The sequence below is a fragment of the Camelus bactrianus genome, chromosome 6 (assembly GCF_048773025.1).
Source record: "Camelus bactrianus isolate YW-2024 breed Bactrian camel chromosome 6, ASM4877302v1, whole genome shotgun sequence".
Taxonomy (NCBI): domain Eukaryota; kingdom Metazoa; phylum Chordata; class Mammalia; order Artiodactyla; family Camelidae; genus Camelus; species Camelus bactrianus.
The window spans coordinates 36,465,959-36,486,738 of record NC_133544.1 but is presented as its reverse complement, the minus strand read 5'-3'; the positions used below and the strand labels follow the sequence as shown (position 1 = coordinate 36,486,738).

The window sequence follows — 20,780 nt, the reverse complement described above, 5'->3', positions numbered from 1 at the left end:
TGGTCTAGGTAGGAGAAGCAGATAAAATCAAATGATTGCCAAGTCTCTTTATAAGCTCCACACTAGGTGAGCAGACAGGCTCTGGGGCACAGAGGAAGGAGCCAGCAAGCCCTGGGGTGTAAGTGTGTGACTGAGAAGACGGTTCCCTCACCACTTGGATCCCTCCTGGGGGTGATCCAGTGAGGCGGCTGATGTTGTCAGGCGTTCATCCCATCGTGTAGAAACAGGCTCCTTTCCCAACAGTTGAGCTGTGTTCACATGCTCTGTACACTTTCCCTCTTGATCTGTGCTTTGTTCTTTGTCCCTTCTGCCAGTGTGTCAGAGGTCAAGTTTAGACTCTTGGCTTAGTCTGAGCTTTACTAAACACAGTCTGCAGGGCTTGTTAGGAAATCTGTAGAGAGGCTTACGCTTTTGAAAAATGAAGACACTGTGGGGAAAGACTGAAGCAACTTGTTTGTTCAGCCTGGAGAAAAGAAGTCGGGTGAAAGCTCCAGCTCGGGCTGATGTTCACCGGCTGTACCCCAGTGAGTGTGTGATGTCTGTCAAAGCATTGCCAGCTTCCGGTTGGTCAGAGCAGCTGCCTCAAGCCCTCCCAATAAAAACCGCCCTGACAATCTGACAATCCCTAGGGGCCCGCCAGTCTTCCCCCATGACTCGGGAACTGGACGGTTAATTTCTGGCATGACACAGCAGGGGACTCCAGGACCCTCTTTCTGTGTTGCATCATTGGTTCTGGCTCATGGATGCCCCTGCTGTACTGTTGATGAGTATTTTGAACCTTGGCATAAGTATGAGATGCCTATTGACCTGAGGATGGTGGCCAAAACCATTTGATGATATGTATCTAGCGCCCGAAACATGCATCTTCCTGGAGTTGATCCCATGAAAGTGATGAAAGATGCAGGCAAAGAACTGCGTGTGAGGTGTTCTCTGCAGTGTTGCCCCTGAAAGCCGAGGATGGTGACCATATTAAAGGGGGATGGTTATATTTATAGTACACAACCGTAACAATGTCTTGCTGCTGTTGGAAAGTCATGTTTTCAGAGAAATTTTAATGACATGGGAAACTGCTCAGCATGTAATGATAAGGTTTAAAAAAAGATACAAAACTGTAATCAGTACGATCAAAAGTTTGCAAAAGAGTAGATACAGAGGTAGGCAGACAGACAGAAACCATAGTTTGGTGAGATTGTGGGTGGTTTATTTTGATTTACTTTTTTTCTTTATACAGATATTTCCCAAATTTTCCACAGTACAGTGTTCTCCCTCCTACCTTGGAATAAGTTTTTTTCTAGTTGTAAAAATAAAATTGCTCTTTTAAAAAATACATACAATATATTTTGTATCTGTCAGGTTTCAGTCAGAAAAGCAGGACTGCTGGGGGAACCACACAGGCAGAACAGAGAGATGAACCCTTCTGTAATCACGGAAGCTGGCTAAGCACTCGCCATAAAGCTGCTGTATTTGCTTCTAATGCTGGAGCGTCATGTCCCTGGAATAGGCAGTTGGGAAGGAGGGTGGATGTAAAGTGGGGAAGAGCAGACACAGGCTGGTGCCCACGGGGACAGACTGAAGCCTGTGGCAGTTCACTGCCTGACCCTGACGTGGGTGTCCTGCAGAAGCCTGAGCCATCCATTGGTCATAGAGCTCAATAGACAGACAGACAGACAGACAGACAGACAGACAGACACACACACACACACACACACACACACACACACACACACACACACACTCTCTCTCTCTCTCTCTCTCTCTCTCTCTCTCTCTCTCTCACTCACTCAGCCCAGGAGAAGCTGGAGGAAGATGCAGGGGAAGGTGGAACAGTTGCAGACCTGCCTGCTGTTTCACACCAAGGTGAGCCAGCAGATAAAGGACAGCGCCTGGACTACAGAATGGCTGCTGCTTCACTGCCACCCTCTACGCATCCCATAAGAGTCTCTTTTGTGGCTCACCCTACCCGTACACCTACAAGAAAGGATGTAGGAAAGTTGGTTCAGCCTCGTCAACGTGAACATTACGCCACCACATGTTTCTCTGAAATTAGGAGGAAAAATAAATATTATTTAAAATGTTAACTACTGCTTGTGTTGTCAAGATAACCATGGCATTTTCCCCCCCTTAGCCCAGGGACCCTTTTCTTTCTCTATTTACTCTTCCCTGGGAGAATGATTAAAACAAAGGTGAATCTGAAAACCACCCTGAATTTTTCAATACCATTTATCTCTTAGGCAGTGACTGTGAAAATGGGGTGAATCTTGGCCCTGACAAGCTCTCCTCAGTTTTCTGCCAAGATACTCAGTGAAGGCATGTTTCTCATGGCCCTTTCCCCTCTAAGTAGCATAACCTCATAGCCAGTGACCTATTTTCTGTCTATTTTCTTTTTACTACAAAAGCCAGTACTATCAAAGTGCACACCAGATTTTAGATTTGGAGTACACAATTCAAGATTCTCTGCCTCTGGAAGCCCTTAAACCAAAGCTGTGTTCCAATAAAGGGCAGTTGGTTCATGAGTATTTATTTGCCTCATCTTCCTATAATCCCTTTGTTCAATAATACCAGTCTGGGGTATTTTTCCTCCCAGTGTCCCCAGTTCTATCATTCCAGTTATGCCTACTACCACCCCTACCTTGGTTTGTCCAGCATGGTCCGAAACGCACAGTTGGTGTTTTCATTAATGTTGACCCAGCTTCATTAATGAGGAAGCAGTAAGCAAACTCGCCCACAGGATGAACCAAAACACGTCTCTTTTCTCTGGTGCTTGGTGAAGTGATTATGTCTAAAAGATTGTGGACAACTTCTAGATTCTTCTGTTGCAGTGCTACATTCTAGTCCTGTAGGGTCCTCTGTTTTGCAGGCTTGAGACACTGTCAGTGAGAGGACCTCCCTTGGGGTGGATTGTCTCCAAAAGTCTTTAAATTGATGGATCTGCCTACAAGCTTCCAAAGTTATGTTTGTCCCTCAGAATCGTTCTAAATTGTACCATAATGTGTGTGACACTATTTTATCTAAGATAAATAGAAGCTGAGTACTAGCACTGAGAAAGACTTTGCATAGTTAGAGGCCATCAAAGGGCAACTGGTGAAGGTAGGATGCCCCATTTATTAGCTAGCTGTACGACCTGGGGCGTATTTCTTAACCCCTCTAATTTCTCTCTTCTCCTCTGTACAGTGAGATCAGTTTTGTAAGATTGTTGTGGAATTTGAGACAGTATGGTTTTGAAGCTGTCAGAGAACTTGGGGGCGTGGTAATGTTAGCTGTCACCACTGGCAGTGTCCCTGATGGTGACAACAATCAAAACAGTGTTTAAGGACTGGATTTCTGCTTGGTGCCACTCATACGAACCTGGGGCTTATCTCCATATTAGTAAAGAACGATACCTGGTTTTCTCGGAATGGTAGTGAGGATTTCAAAAACACCTTTCCCTTAGCTGATACACAGGATGTTTCAGAGGTGGAGATAGTAAGTTAGGAGGATACACCGTAGATAAGGGAAGAGACCAAGAATATCTTTACTGTTAGCATCAGAAATTGGTAAAAAGGGGCCCCATATATGTCAAAAGTTCTAGGGCTGTGGTGACCAACGTGCGGCCTGTTAGTTGCTGGAGGAGGCCCTGAATCTGACTTCAGGAGCACCTTTAACTGATGTCTGGGGAGACTGAGGCCCAGAGGAAGTCAGACTCTGAGTCCACTTCTTTTCTCCTCTCATCCATGTGGCCACTTCAGCGCTTCCGCCCCTGCTGGCTGGGGTGGCCCGTGGAAATGCTTATTACTTCATTGCGCTTGCCAGGCAGGCAGTTGGGAACACCAGATAAACTCTGTTGTGGATCAAGCTGGTTTTTAAATAAAATTAAAGCTCCTTCTTTGTGGCCTGGGAAAGGCAAGTGATTGGTAAATACCTTCAGTGTTCAAAATAAGAAGACTAAAGAATATTTCTAGATGAAAACATTGCTACTCCTGTTGTTGGCAGTGGGGGGAAGTCCCTTGTCAGACACAACACCAAGTCAGTTTTCCCCAATAAGAAACTTATTAGGTCAAAATAAACTGGATTCACAAGTTCTCAGTTCAGCAACAAAATTTGTTCTGAGTTGCAGCATTATAATCCAATAGTGCATTCTAACTGTATGATTTCTGAAATTAAATTAAAATAAAATGTCAGTGTTGAGGAGATAATAAAAGAATGTTTCAACACAGTTGCAGATACTGTTAATGTTAGGAGTCTTTTTTTATTGAAGAGAAGTTACGATACAATGTAGTGATTCACAATTTTTAAAGTTTATACTCTATTTATAGTTATTATAAAATGTTGGCTATATTCCCAGTGCTATACAGTACACCCTTGTAGCTTATTTTATACCAAATAGTTTGTACTGCTCACCCCCCCCCCCCACTGGTAACCACTAGTTTGTTCTCTGTATCTGTGAGTCTGCTGCTTTTTTGTTACATTCACAGTTTGTTGCATATTTTCAATTCCACATATAAATGATATCATACAATATTTGTCTTTGTTTGACTTATTTCACTTAACATAATTATGCACTCCAAGTCCATCCATGTTGCTGCAAATGGCAAAATTTTCATTCTTTTTTATGGCTGAATATTCCATTGTATAAATACACCACATCATCTTCATCGATTCTTCTGTTGAACTTACACTGCTACCGTATCTTGGCTATTGTAAATAAAGCTGCTGTGAACATTAGGGTACATGTATTGTTTCAAATTGGTTTTTTTTTTTTTTTTTTTTTTTTTTTTTCAGATATATACCTGGGAGTAGAATTGCTAGGTTGTATGATAGTTCTATTTTTGGGTTTTTTTTTTTAAGAAACCTCCATACTGTTTTCCATAGTGGCTGCTATTGTTAGGAATCTTAACCTTAATTATCAAAGTGGACATTCTGGGTTCCAGTAAATTGGCATTCTCTAAAATTTCTAAAGAAGAAAACTAACAAACCTCTGATAACTTATCCAAGTCATGAGATAAACCATTATTTTCTGGCTGATTTTTAATTTTTGGTGTGAAATGTTTGTATATACAGAAAAGTAAGGAATATATTAAAGGCCTATGTATAACAAATGCTAACATTTTATCACATTAACCATGGATTTTTAAGAAGGAAATAAAATTCCATAAATATAGTTGAAGCCCAAGGGTGACCTCTATTCTGAAGGTAGTATGTGTTTTTTTCCTTGCTGATATATTTATTATCTTACTCTGAATGTATATATTCATAGACAGTATATGGTATTTCTTCATTTTAATTGCAATACAATGTTCCATTATATGAGCACACCACAGTTTAATTATTTTTATCCCCTTCTGGATAATGCTTATTTCCAAATTTTCACTATTTAAAAAAATTTGCAATGAACATCCTTGTGTATGCGTTCAAAAATTTCCCTAGGATAGGCACCCAGACAGTAATTACTGGGTCATTTGGTTTGAACATTTTTATCTTTAATTGCTTTCCAAAGTGGTTGTACAGTTTATATCTGCATTGAATTAGTTCTCAACCATCTGAGAGCTTATTATTATCCTAGGGGAGGGAACTCGTATCTGGTTGCCCTGATCAATCGCTTTAATGTAAGTTTGACCATTTTCAGGTACAAGAAACTGTCATTCAAGCTCTTCAGTTTTCTCCCATATGTCTTAGCAAATCGAATTGAAGTAAAAATTCCTGAATGAGAAAGTACTCATTTAAAAAAGAAAAACTCAAGGTTTGGAAAACGAAAGCATTCCACTCAAATACCCATAAAGCTGGATAAAAGTACAGAATGTTAGAAGGACATAAAAATGGACAGTTCACTCAGCATTCTGCTTATTTGGTTGGACTACAAAGGAAACTGCTCTGTGTGTGGTTCACCGTTCCTCTCCTTTGGACTTCTCTGCACCCTCAGGTCCGGATCCAGGCAAACTGTGTTTCTATCTTTCACCAGCTCTTGACCGATATATGCTATCACCAAACATGGAAAGTTCCTCTGAGGCATCCGCCACCTCCCTGGTGGGTGACTAAAGTGCAGGTGCAGAATCGGCGTGTCTGCACGAGCAGGCACATTGGCGGTGGCTGGGACATCACATGGCTGGTCTCTGTCTCCTCCTCTAAGCAGAGCATCTTTATCTTGAACATCTCTTTAAACAAATTGTGAAAGCCTCTCCCCGTTCCTGTACTCCTCGATTCCTTCGGATATTGAGACAGTGAGATGTGTAACATTGCTGGCTGTCTATCCTCCATGCCTAAATCTGAGCTAGTTCCTTTGTCCACATCAGTTCATGGATTTGGGGATTGTTGATTCTTTGGTTTCTAAGCACTTTGCTCTGTTCTTTGCAGCACTGTAAAAACAGTGAATAGGTACTTGCTTTGTGGATGCCATCTCTCTTTTGTGGTTCCTCATACTTGCATTTCTTCAGCGAGTCACACCCTTTATCCAAAGCTTTGCTTTCCCTCTAATTAGGGAATGCCAGCGCGGAGGAGTGTGGCAGAGAATGACCCTGTGAGTTGCGTTCACTTATCATCTTTCAAATAACAATAAAAATAAATAAGCAATGTATAGCTGGGATGGAGTGAGATATCTTAATTGGATGAACCAATTAACACAGAGTCATGGGGAGTGCGAGGGTTGTGTGTCCTGTGGAGCTCTGTCTTCCCCTCTGGAATGGGGGCTATAGAAGCAACTCCCACAGCTTTCACTCTGCTTGTCATCATGCCTGCATGGCGCTGCACTAGGGGAGAGCACTCCTGCTCCAACTCCTGTCACTGGAAGAGACTTGGAACTTGGGTTGAACGGAAGCCCTGCTAGCACAGTCATTCTCAGATGCCGCCGAGGGGCTATCTTTGGCTTCCAAATCTGAATTCTTACGCAGGTTCCTTTTGACAGTTCCTGTTTGACAGCTCGGGTACAGGGCAAATTCCATCATGTGTTGATTGCTGAGTTTGGAGCACATGACACTCTTGGAGCTCTCAATCTTTGCCACAGAGTACTTGTCAACAGTGCTATTGTGGAATCTTGGTTCTAAATGCAACTACGTAAGGCTCTTTGAGCCCCTTGCCTGTGTATGTTGAAGCATGTAGGCACCACTCCATTGCATTGACAAAATTCTGTCATCTGCAGGTGTAGATTTGTACATCGAATGAGTGTTCTCAGTAATAGCTAGATCTCTGGAAAGGGGTATGGCTCTATCTCATGTCTGAGAATCCAGAACTAGCTGCCTGTCCTGGTTATCACCAGCCCAGGGACACGTAGCACACGAGACACTCCAGACCAGCACACGTCCTTTGTTTCAATATTCCTTTGGGCCCTGGCTTCCTTCCCTGATTAACTGAGTGCTCTATGAATAACTCCAAGCAGAGCTGGCAAAAGGATTGATCTGATTACTAACTCTAAACATCTAGGGGTTGAAGCCTGGAGCACTTGGAGAAGCATCTGGTGGTTATGGATGGAGTCCTTGAGGGCTCCTCTGGCTTATAGATGATGGTTGTACGTAAGTGCCACATTCTGTGCTGCTTTCCTATGGGTCTCTCCCTGGTTCTGTGCAGATTCTCTAGGTGCACCTACTTCCATAGAAAGACTGCCCTAAGCCTGCCTGGCTTTACCATCTCCAGGAGACAGGTGTATGAAAGATGTCAGTGGAAGGAAGCATCCACTTTGGAAGAGAGATCAAAGAAGGAAAAAAACTACTTTTCCTGAGTTTTTCATTTTATTCTTTTCACCAATAGCTCTGGCATACCTAATATATCAATGTTACGGTTGGTGCATTTTAAAGCTTCTCTCCCTTGGGAAGTAGGAAGAAGCTTTGAGCTTCCAGTGTAAGTTAGAATGTGCCACTAATAACTTCTCTTTGGGGCTCTCCAAATTCCTTATACTCCAGGAACCGAGTAGTGTGTGGAACCAGAAACAGGTTACAGTAGAATGTCTACCGAAGAATACCAACTTTAAATTAATGTCTTCACAGTTCGCTTATTATTCTTCATTGCACTGTGGGACAGCATTTGACTTGAGCAGTCTGAAGACAGCATCCTTTTATCTGTCCCCATAGGTGAGGAAAAGCATTTTACGTTTCCTCGGTTTCTAAGATGCACCCGCCACATCCTCACATTTAGACACTTCTGAGACAGCGATACCTCCCCACTGAGGCTTTTCTCTTTCTCTTAGCCAGAAATGCTGTCATTAATTAAGTAGTGTACTGTAGAGTCGATGGTAGCTTAAAATCTGAAATACAGCTATGATTTCCTTCTAGGGGACAGTTAACCCTGCCATAGCATTTTTCACGGCATCCTGAGAATGCTTCCCTGAACGGAATATACCTTTATGGGCTCCCTGTTTCCCTGATTCTCTTTATAGTTTAATTACTATTTTCCAAAGCCTTCTCTTTATGGTCTCGTGTTAAGCATTATATTGCAAATCATAAACACACTTTGATTGCTTTCCCAAGAGCAGGTTACAGAACATCAAAACCTGCTTTACGACATTCTAAAAGGCTGGTCTAGTAGCAAATCTGGTAGCAAGATGTGAGGCAACAAAGGCCATTGACACCACTGATTGGATTTCCACACTGCATAATAGTTTAGTGATGTGTGTCCAAACATGTTAATTTACCAACCAGCTGGACTACATTGTACCTGGGCCTTAGCACTCCATGACATGTGGGTCAAAGACTTGACTCTTAACAAGCAACATAGAAGTAATTTCTTGTATGTCATTGCACACCTCTGTGTCACAGGCACCAGGGGAATGTGGGCTCATATCATTTCTGAAAATAATAATTGGAGAGTGTTTCTTTTTCTTTGCAATAAAAGTGAAGGGAAATTGTCAACTAAAATTGGCTTCAGATGTTGGAGTTACACTGAGATGTTTAGGCTCCAGTCATAGTCCATGCCGTGAAGTGCTTTGCCAAAGAAATGACTTGTTAAAATAAATAAAATAAATGTCTCATAGTTTGGGAAACAGACTGAAATGTCTCAGCTTTTAGTTCTAGGTAAGGATTGTGGCTATTTTCTTAGCTACATTAGCTCGTGAAATGCATTTTCTCCCAGGATCCTGTAGCATATGAGTTTTGAAGATTTCAATTCTGTAAAGTCAGCCAAGGCTTTTTTCAGGGAAGAAGAGGGTATTGATCAAACTGGGCCCCCTGAGCTGTCTAAGAAATGCAGCTGGCGTCTTTACTCTTGAAGCCATATTGTTACTCTCTGTTTAATGCTGCTGTTCCTCAGAGAGAGACTAGACATCTTTAAAGTGACACTCTTTTCTTGGGTTTGTGATTTTAGGCAGAACAAAAATGATAACTGGCTGCGAAATAGCCCAAGCCTGATTTTTGATGTGCGGTGTCTCATTTCAGGTCATTCAGAAATGTTTGATGATTTGTACTAGTATAAGTAACACTGGTGACATATAAAAAATATTCATGTAACAGTTTGTGTTATCAAGGAGATGTTTCAAAGTAGTTTTCCTCGTCGAGATTAGAAATGTTTACGCTTGATTTTTATTTTGAAGTTAGAAAATTGTTAAAAGACTGGAGTTTGGTAAAAATGCAGGAGAGTTAATAAAACTTGACTATTTCTTTTAATCATGATGAAGAGGGAGTAAAGCTATAAAAGACCGAGAACCTATTGTCAGAAGAAGTCTGTGATCTAAGAAGCTCCCAGCGCCCAAGTTTGGAAACATATTCTCATACGTCTTGTGGATCACTAGCAAGGATAGCAGGCAGCTCTGTTCCTTCATTTATGTTTACTAACACCTAGAACAGTGCCTCGGCCATCAAACAACTCAATAAATATTGTTGGATGAGTAAATGAGTGAGAAGGAAAGCAAATGACTTTTTAGGTTCAGTTCAGCACTGTGAATTCTGAGCACGATGAGCAGAGGGCTTCTGTTCCCATCCTGCCCTTGAGAAGCCCTGCATTCATCAGTGTAGTGTCAGTACTGGTCCTGAGCCAGGCTGTGTGTGGCTCTTACATGGCATCAGGCTCCAGGGAACAGTAGGCAAATGTAGCTTTTTTTCTGGCTGGGGGTAGGTGTGAAGGAGGTGGGGAGTGGGTCTAACTCACTGAGCTCACAGCTTCTTTTGATGAGCAGTGCAGAATTCTTAGAAGTACTCTAGCTGTTTGCCTAGCAGATTTCTGGGGAGGAGAGAGGACCAGGTGCATCGGTGGGTATAAAGAGGATAGCACAGAACAGTCTTGCTGGTTTCAACTCAGAGACTCAGGGGTGCACAAACAGAAACCATGCCACCCAGCCCAGACAGGGCAAGGGGAGCAGGCAAAACTGAGGCGAAGTGGTCAGGATCGGGTAGGTGTGTTCTTCAGCAGAAGCTGTGGGCAAGCCTGAGCACTTAGGTAATTTAGATGTGAGGAGTCTGGTGCAAGCTATTAGTCATACAGCCTGGCTTCCACGTTACACCTTTGTAGACCATGTCATCCTCAGCCAGGAAGTACTAGTCATGCATCTTCCTTTCTGCTAAACTGTAGTTATATTGAAATGCCAGAAAAAATTTGCTGAATCTTCCGTCTGTAGCAGTCTTCAGAGTGATCTCCATTTGTCACTGTCTCTGGGCTATTTAACAAACCTGCAAATTGTTTAAAAAAAAAAACTGGTATCAGTGCAAATGATTCTTGTCTGTTGAAATGCTCATTGTATCGAATGCAATTGACTGTTGCCCTGTTGACCAGTTTTGCATCTGTTTATAAGTTGATGTTTATATCCATCTATTTATCTATCTATCTTTGCTCTTGAGATTTTCTTTTGAACTTATTGTAACATCTTACAGTTCTCTTCATTTATTGAATTCAACAAAATCTTTGGTATGAGTTTGTGCCGTGATTTTTCTTTTAAAAAATTATCCTTTATCAATATAGAATTTTAAACTTAAAGAATTGATAGAGCGGCTACTTTAATAATGTTTGAAACTGGAGTACATGCCATGAGAGGGGGAGGCTGTCTATGGGAATATGTGCATCATATATTAATTTTACTAAACTTTATACCTGCATCCCCCAGAGAAGAGGAAGAAACGGAACTCAGAAGTTCAGAAGCAGCAGTCAGGCTTCATACATGAAAGAGGTTCCTAAGATGTTTGAAGGGAAGGATGTATAGGAGAGAGGAGCTGAGCCAGCAGAAATATAGCCTAGAGACCTGAAAACCAGGGCTCTAAAAGGCCTTAAACACCCCACTAAGTTTCTTGGCAGCTAGTGAGCCTGGGTCCTATTCACCTGTTTCGTTTCTGTTAACTTATATTTATGTTTTAGAGATAAAGGGTCCTCAATCTTATAATAAGTAAACTAATTTTACTGTTGAGTTTGTGGCTAACTTTGTTAAAATATGTATACTCAGTAAAATGAGGACTGTTCACATTTACTTCTGTTTCATATGATATGGGTCTTTTATTCTAAATCATAAGTGTTATTTGTTGCAGACCATCAGGAGAGCAAGAACTTGTTCTGTTTCTTCTTGGAGAGACTGTGTAGAGTTGAGCATCACTGACAAGTACATGAAAAGAGCCCTTTCTTAGGAAATCAGATGGATTTATTGGAGTTACTTTTCCAAATCGTGGACGTGAGGCTGTGATGAACTTGTGGAAGACTGGAGCTTATTTATGAATTGAGGAGGATAAACATTGCCTGTTCCGCCAGTGGAGAATTTTTGGCTTGGTTAGGAGACAACTTTGGGAGGACATAATAGCTTTATTCAGATTGTTCAAATATTTGCTGGGTTACTGTTTAGTAGAGAAATTAGACTTACTTTGTGTAGTTCCCAAGGGCAAAACTAAGGCCAACAAGTGCTTGAAGTTACAAGGAGGCATCTGTCAATTCAATATGAGGTGAATTTTCTAACAGAGCGTCGGTTCCAAATGCTTGTGGACCCCTTGAAGCCTTCTCTCAGAGAACACATGCTCAGTCACCTGCTGGTGACCTCGTGTGAGGGACCCCTGTGAGGAGAAGCTGGGAGGAGAGTGTCTCTAGGGTCAAAGACCTAGCTGTATAATTATGTGATGGCCTGCCTTAAAAACATACAGATGTTTTGTAGCACTCGGGAAAATAGGAAAGGAGGCTTGCTCTTCTTCTGTGATTCTAAATGCTGAATATCAAAGCCATTGTTATTGCAAATCACCCTCTAGTCTTTCCAGAAAATGACTGACGTTCTGAGACTTAGGAGGAGGTGTTGGACTTCCTGGCAGATGAAGAGGCTGCTGTTCTGTAATCAGTGCTTGTGTGGGCCCAACCGGATTTGGCAGCGGATGCACTGGATGTGTAATTGTGGCAGTGGCCAAAAAAATGTAACCAGGATTGGCAGTCCCAGGAACCACATGGGAATTATTTTGAAACCAACTGCCTGTCTTTGGCAACCTTCGGATATAGGATATAGTTTCAGCTCACTGCTGGGGGCAGAGATGGGTGTTGGAAGGAGTAAGTAAAGCAACAGTCTCAGGAATCCAGTCTGTGGATCTACTAATTTTTCTCTTCCCAGTGAAAGAAGAACAAGATGGAAAGAGTTGGAGGCAAATATCAGGATTTAAAGGACCTAACGATTCTATGTGGTTTTAAAAAGTGAGATTTGATTACTTTCAGGGAGCAGTGAGCTTGGTGAGAAAGTAGACTTTTCAGACATGGAGGGTCCTGCTCCTTCTCTAGAAAAAGTGCAAATTACTGGGCAAATGCCACATACTTTGTGAGCTCATCCTAACTTACAGTGGGGGTTCACTGGGCCTAGAGTGGCTTCAAGGAGAGGAGAAAGCATGGGAAATAGTTGGTAACTGAGTAGGGATTTTGATGTCCTCCCCACCTCTTGAGAGCCAAGCTTAATTTAGCCCAGGGGTTGACAAACTATGGCCCATGGGCCAAATCTGGCCAGTAACCTGTTTTTATAAATAATGTGTTACGGAAGTTATCGATAGCTGCTTTCACGCTGTACATGGGCAGAGTTGAACTGAGTAGTTAGAACAGACTGTGTGGTCTACAAAACCTGAAATATGTCTGATCTGGCCCTTTACACGAAAAGTTGGCTGTTCCACACTTCATCGTGGCCGTCTTTCAAGAAGATGCTGATTATACTATTACGGAGTTAAAAGGGAAAGTTAGCAAAGTTATAAGCAAGGCCTTCCACAGAGTATTTTTCCATCTTCCATCCTACCTGCTCCTCCTTCCCTTTACCTTAGACCTGGTCTCACCCACGTTGGCATCTGTTTCCTGTCATTCACTGGAGTTTATTAGATGCCACACACATGGAGATGTACATAAGAGAATAGAATTTGTGACCTGTCTATCCCTTTCTGCCTAGAATCTTGTAAAAATTCTAGGTACAGAGTGAATTTATTTAACATCTGTTGTGTTCATTAGTACATAGGGCTGGACCCATGAAATCTAGAATAGGAATGACAAGTTAATGCAGCAGGTGACTATTTTGATCATTAGCAACAGATAGAATTTCTTGAGCCTGTGCAATCATAGTTAACATGTTTTCCAATAGCATTTTCTTTAAAAATGGAACAGGGTTTTTTATTAGTAGTTAGTTGCTTTTGTCTATAATGAAAATTATCAGAATGAAATTTACTTGGTATCATACTGAAACAGCACGTTTCTGTGTTGAAATACATTTAGTTAAACCATAATTTGTCTCTACTGTTTTTGAGTTGATGGTACTTTTATATGCTGCTAGAGGATGTTTAGCCAGTCTAGACAGTGAGAGTGTGTCTTTCTTTCCTAACAAGTATTATCTAAGAACCTCATGGGTTAGTAACAATGAATGGAGATTTATGGCTTCAGTTGGCCAAATACATGTTGCTCCAGCCTGTGATTTGTGGTCTAGTGAACAACCACAGAACATGTCCTTTACAATTGATGGGCCTTTGCACAGCCTATTTTGGGCCTTAGTAAGAGCATCTTAAACTAAAGAAAAACTGTACCAGTTTTTCCATATTATTACTTGATCCTATTAAAAATGTGTCCCCTGGTAATTTCAAAAGAAGTGTTCTTTACTTCTTTAAGACTTAATATTTAAACTGCACTTTGAGACCCACTTATATCACTGAAAGACTTCAACTGCTACCAAGAAATTGTTTGCCACACAAATATGTAAGTGGAAATTTAGAAAATATTAGCATGCTAGTACATAAATCTTAGCCCAAATCATACAATTTCTTTGTCTACATAAATAGCTGATATTAGATTATAGTCTGTTTTAGAAGTAGAAACTCCAGCATGGGAAGATAATTAGATAAATGTTTAAAAATATTTGCTATAAGGAGCAGAGGGGTGGTAGAGAACAGAAACACCTCAGATGTTGCAGAGTCTTGGCCTGATGTGTTTTCTGTCACACAGAACATTAGCTGTGAATGTTTACCCCAGGAAGAGTGCAAACAAAGAAATAATGGAAATGTACTCTTCCAGGCAAAGTGATACTGAGAAAAAGAAATGCACTGTTGAGCATTTAAAGAGGATGGTGGGGGAGCTCCTGGATTTTTTTTTTAGTAGCCACTGACCAAAGATTTGAAATGAAAAATGTGCCCATTGGAAGTGAAGTGAGGTTAGAAAGACTATGTATTTCTTCACCTTCTAAGTGAGTTGGTGGATTAAGCTTGGTTTAAAAAAAAAAAAGTATTCTTGAAGATCCCTTGTTCTGTACAAGTTCCCTTTTCTAGCAAAGGCTTTTTTGTTCTGTTGTTTTGTTTCTTTAGAGTTTGAGATTGTAGGAGCAAAGTGGAAAACCAAGAAGAGAGGTTAAAGCTGTAGTTAGTGCAAGCTGAAAGCAAAGTCCATGTGTCAAAGTGTCCATCCAGCAGGAAATTTTGAATACTCTTACACATCACTGTCAAGCTACTAAGAAAACATAATGAGTTGGATTAGAGAAATTATAAAATAATCAATGTTGAGGGTTTTTTCCCCTCTAATACCTTATGAAGGAAGTAGCTGTTGAAAGTTAAGGGTTTTATAACTGAGTCACTGAACAACATAAATTTTTTAAAATTACTGATTTTGGAAATTGAGCCCTCAGCCTAAGTATAGCAACATACTACTGTGTTTCCTGTGACATCTCACTGTTAGAGTTCATGTGGAATCTCAGAGCTTGGAGGGACTTTAGAAACAGTCTGGTCTCACTTCTTATGTTGAACAGAAGAAAAATGAGGCCCAGAGATATTCAAACTTACTAAGATGCTGACTTAGTAAACCAGAAACTAAATTCTGGAATCTGATCTGTGCTTGGCCTATATGGACACCTTTCCATCATACCATCTCTGAAAATAAGTGATGTTTACAGATATTCTCAAAACCAATAATAAAATTAGTGGAGAATTGAATAACATAAAATGTTTGTATCAATTCAAATCTAGTTATCTAATAGACCTCTGAAGACAGACATATAAACTTGAATGCTTATTACATTTTCGAGAGGAAACAAAACTAGATATTAATATGAATTATCCATTCTGCAGGTAGAATAAAAAGAGTATTTAATGTGATAGCTAGAATTTATATTTCCATAGGACAACCTCAGCTAGATGTCATCAAGAGTTACCTACAAACTGACTGTACTTCAATAACTCAATTAAAAAAAAAGTTACCTACAATTTCTTTTTTGTTTGTTTGTAGGGGAGATAACTAGGTTTTTAAATTTATTTTTTTTTTTTTTGATGAGGGTGCTGGGGATTGAATCTAGAACCTCATGCATGCTAAGCACGTACTCTACCACTAAGCTACACCCTGACGCCTACAATCTGTTTTAAAAGAGAGAGGAAAAGCAACTTTTTTAAAGAATAGAATGAAGGCAGTATTCTTGCTTCTTAAAGTTCTGTTGGGATCAGTAAAGAAGGTGTAGACAAAAGCAGGGCTCGGTGTGTATGGTTTAGGGAGGCTTTTGTTTACAATTGCAGGGTCCACAACTGGTCTGTGTTATCAGCTCATTTCCGAGGGTTCTTGAGAATTAAGTCCCCCTGAAGACGGCCTTTGGACTGGGGTGTATAATAGAACGGAGAACAGGTTAGGGAAACGCTTTGTAAGTGCTGTCTGTGGGCACACATCTCGGGAGGGATGAGTTGCTGATGGAGGGGCAGAAGAATTCCCACAGGAAGTCTCTGGCAGAGCTCAGAGGCAGCCCGGGTAGGACACCAGGCCGTAGAGTAATACTCAGAGATGTCCAGTGTGGTGGAAACAGCAATAAGGGTTCAGGGAAAGATGAACTCATTTCCGGTTACTAATCACGTTTGAGTCTGTCACAGTGACGTGGTGAAGAGTGAAAGGCCAGCTTTACACTAACTGGACACTGCTTGTGGTTGACCTGAGGTATAGTCTTAGGAAAGAGGTTGCCGTGGTTCTTCCCCACCACCTCTGCATTTCCAGCAGGATGACCTTTAGCAGCTCGCCTGTTCTGCTTTGCCTGTTTCCTCTTCAGTAAAATGAGTGCAGTAACAGCAACCCCCTCACAGATAGACCCGGTGAAGCGCACAGGGCACAGAACAGTGTTTGACGCAGAGTAAGCTCTACGTGTGTCGGATACTGATGGCCGTGGCTTCCATTACAACTACAGGAGCACAGTGTTTACAGTCTTGTGTGTTTTTCCATTTGTTTCTCCAGAGCAAGTAAATAGAACCAAGACAGATGGCTGAAGGAATAATACGTGCTAGAGGTTAGCAATACATAGGACCCAGGTGCCTCCCAGGAATGTTATACGTGTTTCCTGTCCATCAGCGGTCCCTTTCACGGACCTTTGAGGAGAGAACCTCCCCCTTGGCAAGTCTGTGTGTCCTGTGCTCTTTAGGGGACCTCAGTTGCCATCATCTCTATCTGGCCCGTGTCTCCATACCATGACAGACTCTAGCAGCCACACAAAGTAGGGGGGGGATTTGATTCACAGGTGTGAGTTTCTCTCGGTTACTGTCACACACATCTGTCTAGAAGGACCAAGATTGCACTGGGGAAACTGAAGATGCATTGAGAAAATGAAGAACTCTGTGACCATCGCCCCCCCCAACCCCGCCCATGAATAGAGTGATAACACTTAAGAATTTTATGAGAAGCTTTCACATACTGTACATTAGCTTATTTGGTTTTCTCAGCACTGAAGCATGTCAGATAAAAATGAAACTTTCTTCCCCTTATTTTGACTACAGTATCTAGGTTGACTTTTAATCTGTTTACATTATTTTAAAGCATTTTCAAAGTGTAAAGATTTCTATCTACTAATCTTAAGCTTCTAAAATGATCTTAAGCTTCTAAAATGTAACCATGACTATTAAGCTTACAACAGGCGCTCATGGGACCCCAGACATGGGACGTGATTTTGTTGTAGTTTTGGAAATTTGCCCTAGTTTGAGGGACTAGAAAGATCTGGTACCTCCTATTTCATTTTATAGGTTCAAACACCGTTGAATATCCCTGTGGGCTTTGGCTTATTGAACACATCGGTAACAGTGGGGTTTTGCTAACTTCAATACTCCATTTTAAGAGGAGAGGAGGGGTCAGCATTTACACTACCACTGAAGCTATTTTATGAACATGTTAAATAATAATCAGAGGCTGTTCCAAAAACTCGTCAGATTTCCAAGCTTTTTACAGCCATGGAAGTGTAATCCAGCCCAACTTCAAAGCTGCTGCTATAACCTCTGTCCCCATCATGTGGCTTGTTCAGTCTCCAAATGAAATCAGGCAACTGCCTTGGTTCAGGTATCAGTTACTGCCAGCTTTTAAGGCACTGTAAGCAATAGTTACTTTGCCCCCCTTCTGTGACTACTTAAAGAATAGTTTAGAAATTGTTTCTTTTATCTCACTAGAGTAGACCTGCTGAGAAAGATTTGCTTAGAAAAAGTTTGTTTCTTTTCTTTCTGTCCTTTTTTTTTTTTTTTTTTTTTTTTTAAAGTACGGGACTGAAATTAATAGCCCCACCTTGAAACCAAGGATTGGGATTGCCGCCCCAGTAAATAGGTAGTAACTACTTCGTTGTCTGCTAGCAGCTCCGTGTACCTGGCCCAGCTCTTCTCCAAGGGGACAGGAGACAGTGATGGTACCGGGATGCTTTCTGAATGTGAAGCTAGAGAACAGCTGGAATTTTTGTCTTCCAGTTTGTTTGATCACACAGATGATTTACAGCCATGTAGGTCTGCAGATGGGTGGGAATCCCTGGCCACAGTGCCGTCTTCTAATGGGCTCGATGCTCCGATGGAGCAGAGTCCACCGCTGCCTGATTTGGGGGGAGGTGTGGTTCAGGCTGGTGCAGACCTCCCATCCAAGGAAGCCCCAGGGGCTGTGGTGCTGGCTTCAGGTCACCCTGGTTTGTAAGACACAAACTGGCTGAAGCAGTTTAGGAATGGGTCCCAAATTCCTTGGCTTTGAGTATTTTTTAGCTCAGACATACTGCATTTTCTCAAACTTACAAGCTGTCCTGGTGTGAGAGCTGGACCTGTGTTTCTTTTACTACCTTCCGTCTAGTATAGGACTTTATTATACCTCCTCATCTGAAACAGTACCTAGATTCGGTCATACCAAGTGAAACCCTTCTTTACAATTTTTAGTGTCTGATGGAGTCTGACTAAACTAGCTGAAAGAGTCTAGTTAACAACTGGCCAAATCCTGTGGTCATTTTTGAAGACAGATTCTCTCTTTTGTGGATTTCATTCAGACGTGGAGTCCAGTAATACCGTCCTCAGGGCAACACAGGACCCAGAGACCCTTTGTCCTTGCAACAAACACAGCCCCCTTCCCAGTGTTTTGGTGACCCTGAAGGAAAACAGCATCATACCATGTATGGCTAAATTCCCATTTAAACTCCCCTTGATCCCTGGTTCAGAAAATGTCCCCTTTGTCACACCTAATTCTGACCTCAGCACTCTCTGTGGAAATCGGATCAGGAAGACCACACTAGCCAAGGGACAGCCTGATGATTTAAAGCCAATATTAAAAAACAAACATCTTGTATCTTGGGGTCTTCTAATGGTTTGCGGGGGCCATTGTCTAGAGGCTCTGGAAGTCAGATGTGCTGTGACATAAATCTGGTAGTGCATCACTTTGTTTTTTCTTTCTCTTTAGGACCAGGAAGAAAACAAGGGAGCAACAAGTTGGCCTGAATTCTACATTGATCAGCTCAATTCCATGGCTGCTGTAGGTATACGTTCTGTTCTATGACACGCAGTGTTGAGTGCAGGTTTAGTACAAAGCACGTGGTTGCACAATGTCATTCTCTCTCCATTCCAAACTCAATATTGGGGGATAGCAGGGAGGCAGGAGTGGTACTTGGCAAAATAATTTTTTCTAGTATGCTTGAAATAAAATCAGCACATACTAAAATATAAGTAAGTCAGATGTTATTAGAGGAAATGCAACCTTAAATCTGGCTTCTGTTCACTTGAACTTGCAATTACTCTTACCAACCATTTGGAACTCTGATAGGGCAGCACTGTTTTAGAAGTTAATATCATTTAAAGACAGTACCATGAAACCATCCCTCCACTGTTCTCTTCCCATTCTCTTTCTTTACTGAGGACTTGCTTTGTCCTGGGTTCTTGATCTTCCTCTTATAAATAAGTAACAAAAGAAGTTCATGGAATAAGTGGTTTCATGAAAAGGCATCATCATAATAATGCTGAGATGACCTTGGGAAGTCTTTGGTATGTGGATTTTTGGTTCAGTCACTGCTAAAAATGCATTCTCGGTGCCTAAGATACGCATTCTGATCACATGGATGTCCCTGTGACGTGGGTTTTCTGAGCTGCTTGAGGGGCATCTGAGGATCCAGCTAAAATACCCAGCAGAAAACAACGTCTTCAACATTTGAGCCTTAATAGCTTCAATCCTGTTGATTAAAAACTGGAGGTTGCCCAGAGTAGAGCAGTCTTCACCTCAGCGGTTAGAGTTTAGAGTCTCTTAGGTTCATCTTTGAGTTTATTACATCCAAGCAGATGATAGCATCCGCAGTATTCTTCCCTACTGCTCCCTTTCCTGCCATCCCCAGAGTGCTGGTGGAGGATTAGTTTCTTATCGCTTAGAGAAAACATTTTATAGATTGTCTAATATTTTGCTGCTGCTGCAAAAGTTAAAAACTGACTAGACTATGTGAATCATTCACACTTTGGCTAAACTTTCAGAGGCCTTGACTTTTAGTAATTTCCTCTTTTCTAGCTTTTTCTTTGAAGATGCATCTTCTACTGTCACACAATGAATCACAAAGAGCCTGGTAAATATGAACAGGGCGGTATAAAATTATAGAAGAAACTGCATAAGCTTTTGCCCCAAGGGTTTCTAGTCTAAAAGCACCACAGAAAAGAACAGAAAATAACCACCAGATCCTTCTACCAGGCATCCTACACAGTGGCAAAGAGGAGAGAAGGGTGATTTCAGCATTTATGTGAATATATTAGCAGAAGATGGGGCTTGTGGTGACCATCAGGGATTTTCTCCACATCCGCCTAAGTGATAATAATTGAGAGGCATTTACATTTCCTGCACGTAAAGGTTATTTTCTGAATTCTTGTTCTTGGCTCTTAGGGAAAAAAAGAGCTGTCAGGCAGGCTGTCTCTCTTTCTCATTAAGTCAGCCTTACTTGATGTCTGACAGGGGAAGTTGCTGCTGCTTTGTTCGTGAATTCACTTCTGTCCATGGAGAAGTACTAAAGAACTATGAATTTTTTCCTCTCTTCAAATTTTGGGGCAGTTAGGTTAATTTGTCCTTTAGTGACTTAATCCATGCTTTGTCCAGAGTCGGCCTGGCTCGTTTCCAGCTCCAGAGGGTCCAAGACGTGCCAGTATGCAGCACTTCTTCAAGACCCTCCTTTCTCCTTGGACAGCCTTTTGCTACATTCATGAGTC

The 20,780-nt window shown here is 41.5% G+C and overlaps 1 protein-coding gene across 3 annotated transcripts in view; it reads left to right on the top strand.

Annotated features, from left to right (window-relative positions):
- DAAM1 (dishevelled associated activator of morphogenesis 1) overlaps positions 1-20,780 on the top strand; it is a 155,686-nt gene that overhangs the window by 86,256 nt on the left and 48,650 nt on the right. For all 3 annotated transcript variants that reach the window (XM_074365447.1, XM_010962221.3, XM_074365448.1), the window contains exon 4: positions 19,006-19,077. In XM_074365447.1, the coding sequence (XP_074221548.1) occupies positions 19,006-19,077 (72 nt within the window). The remainder of the gene's footprint in view (positions 1-19,005; positions 19,078-20,780) is intronic.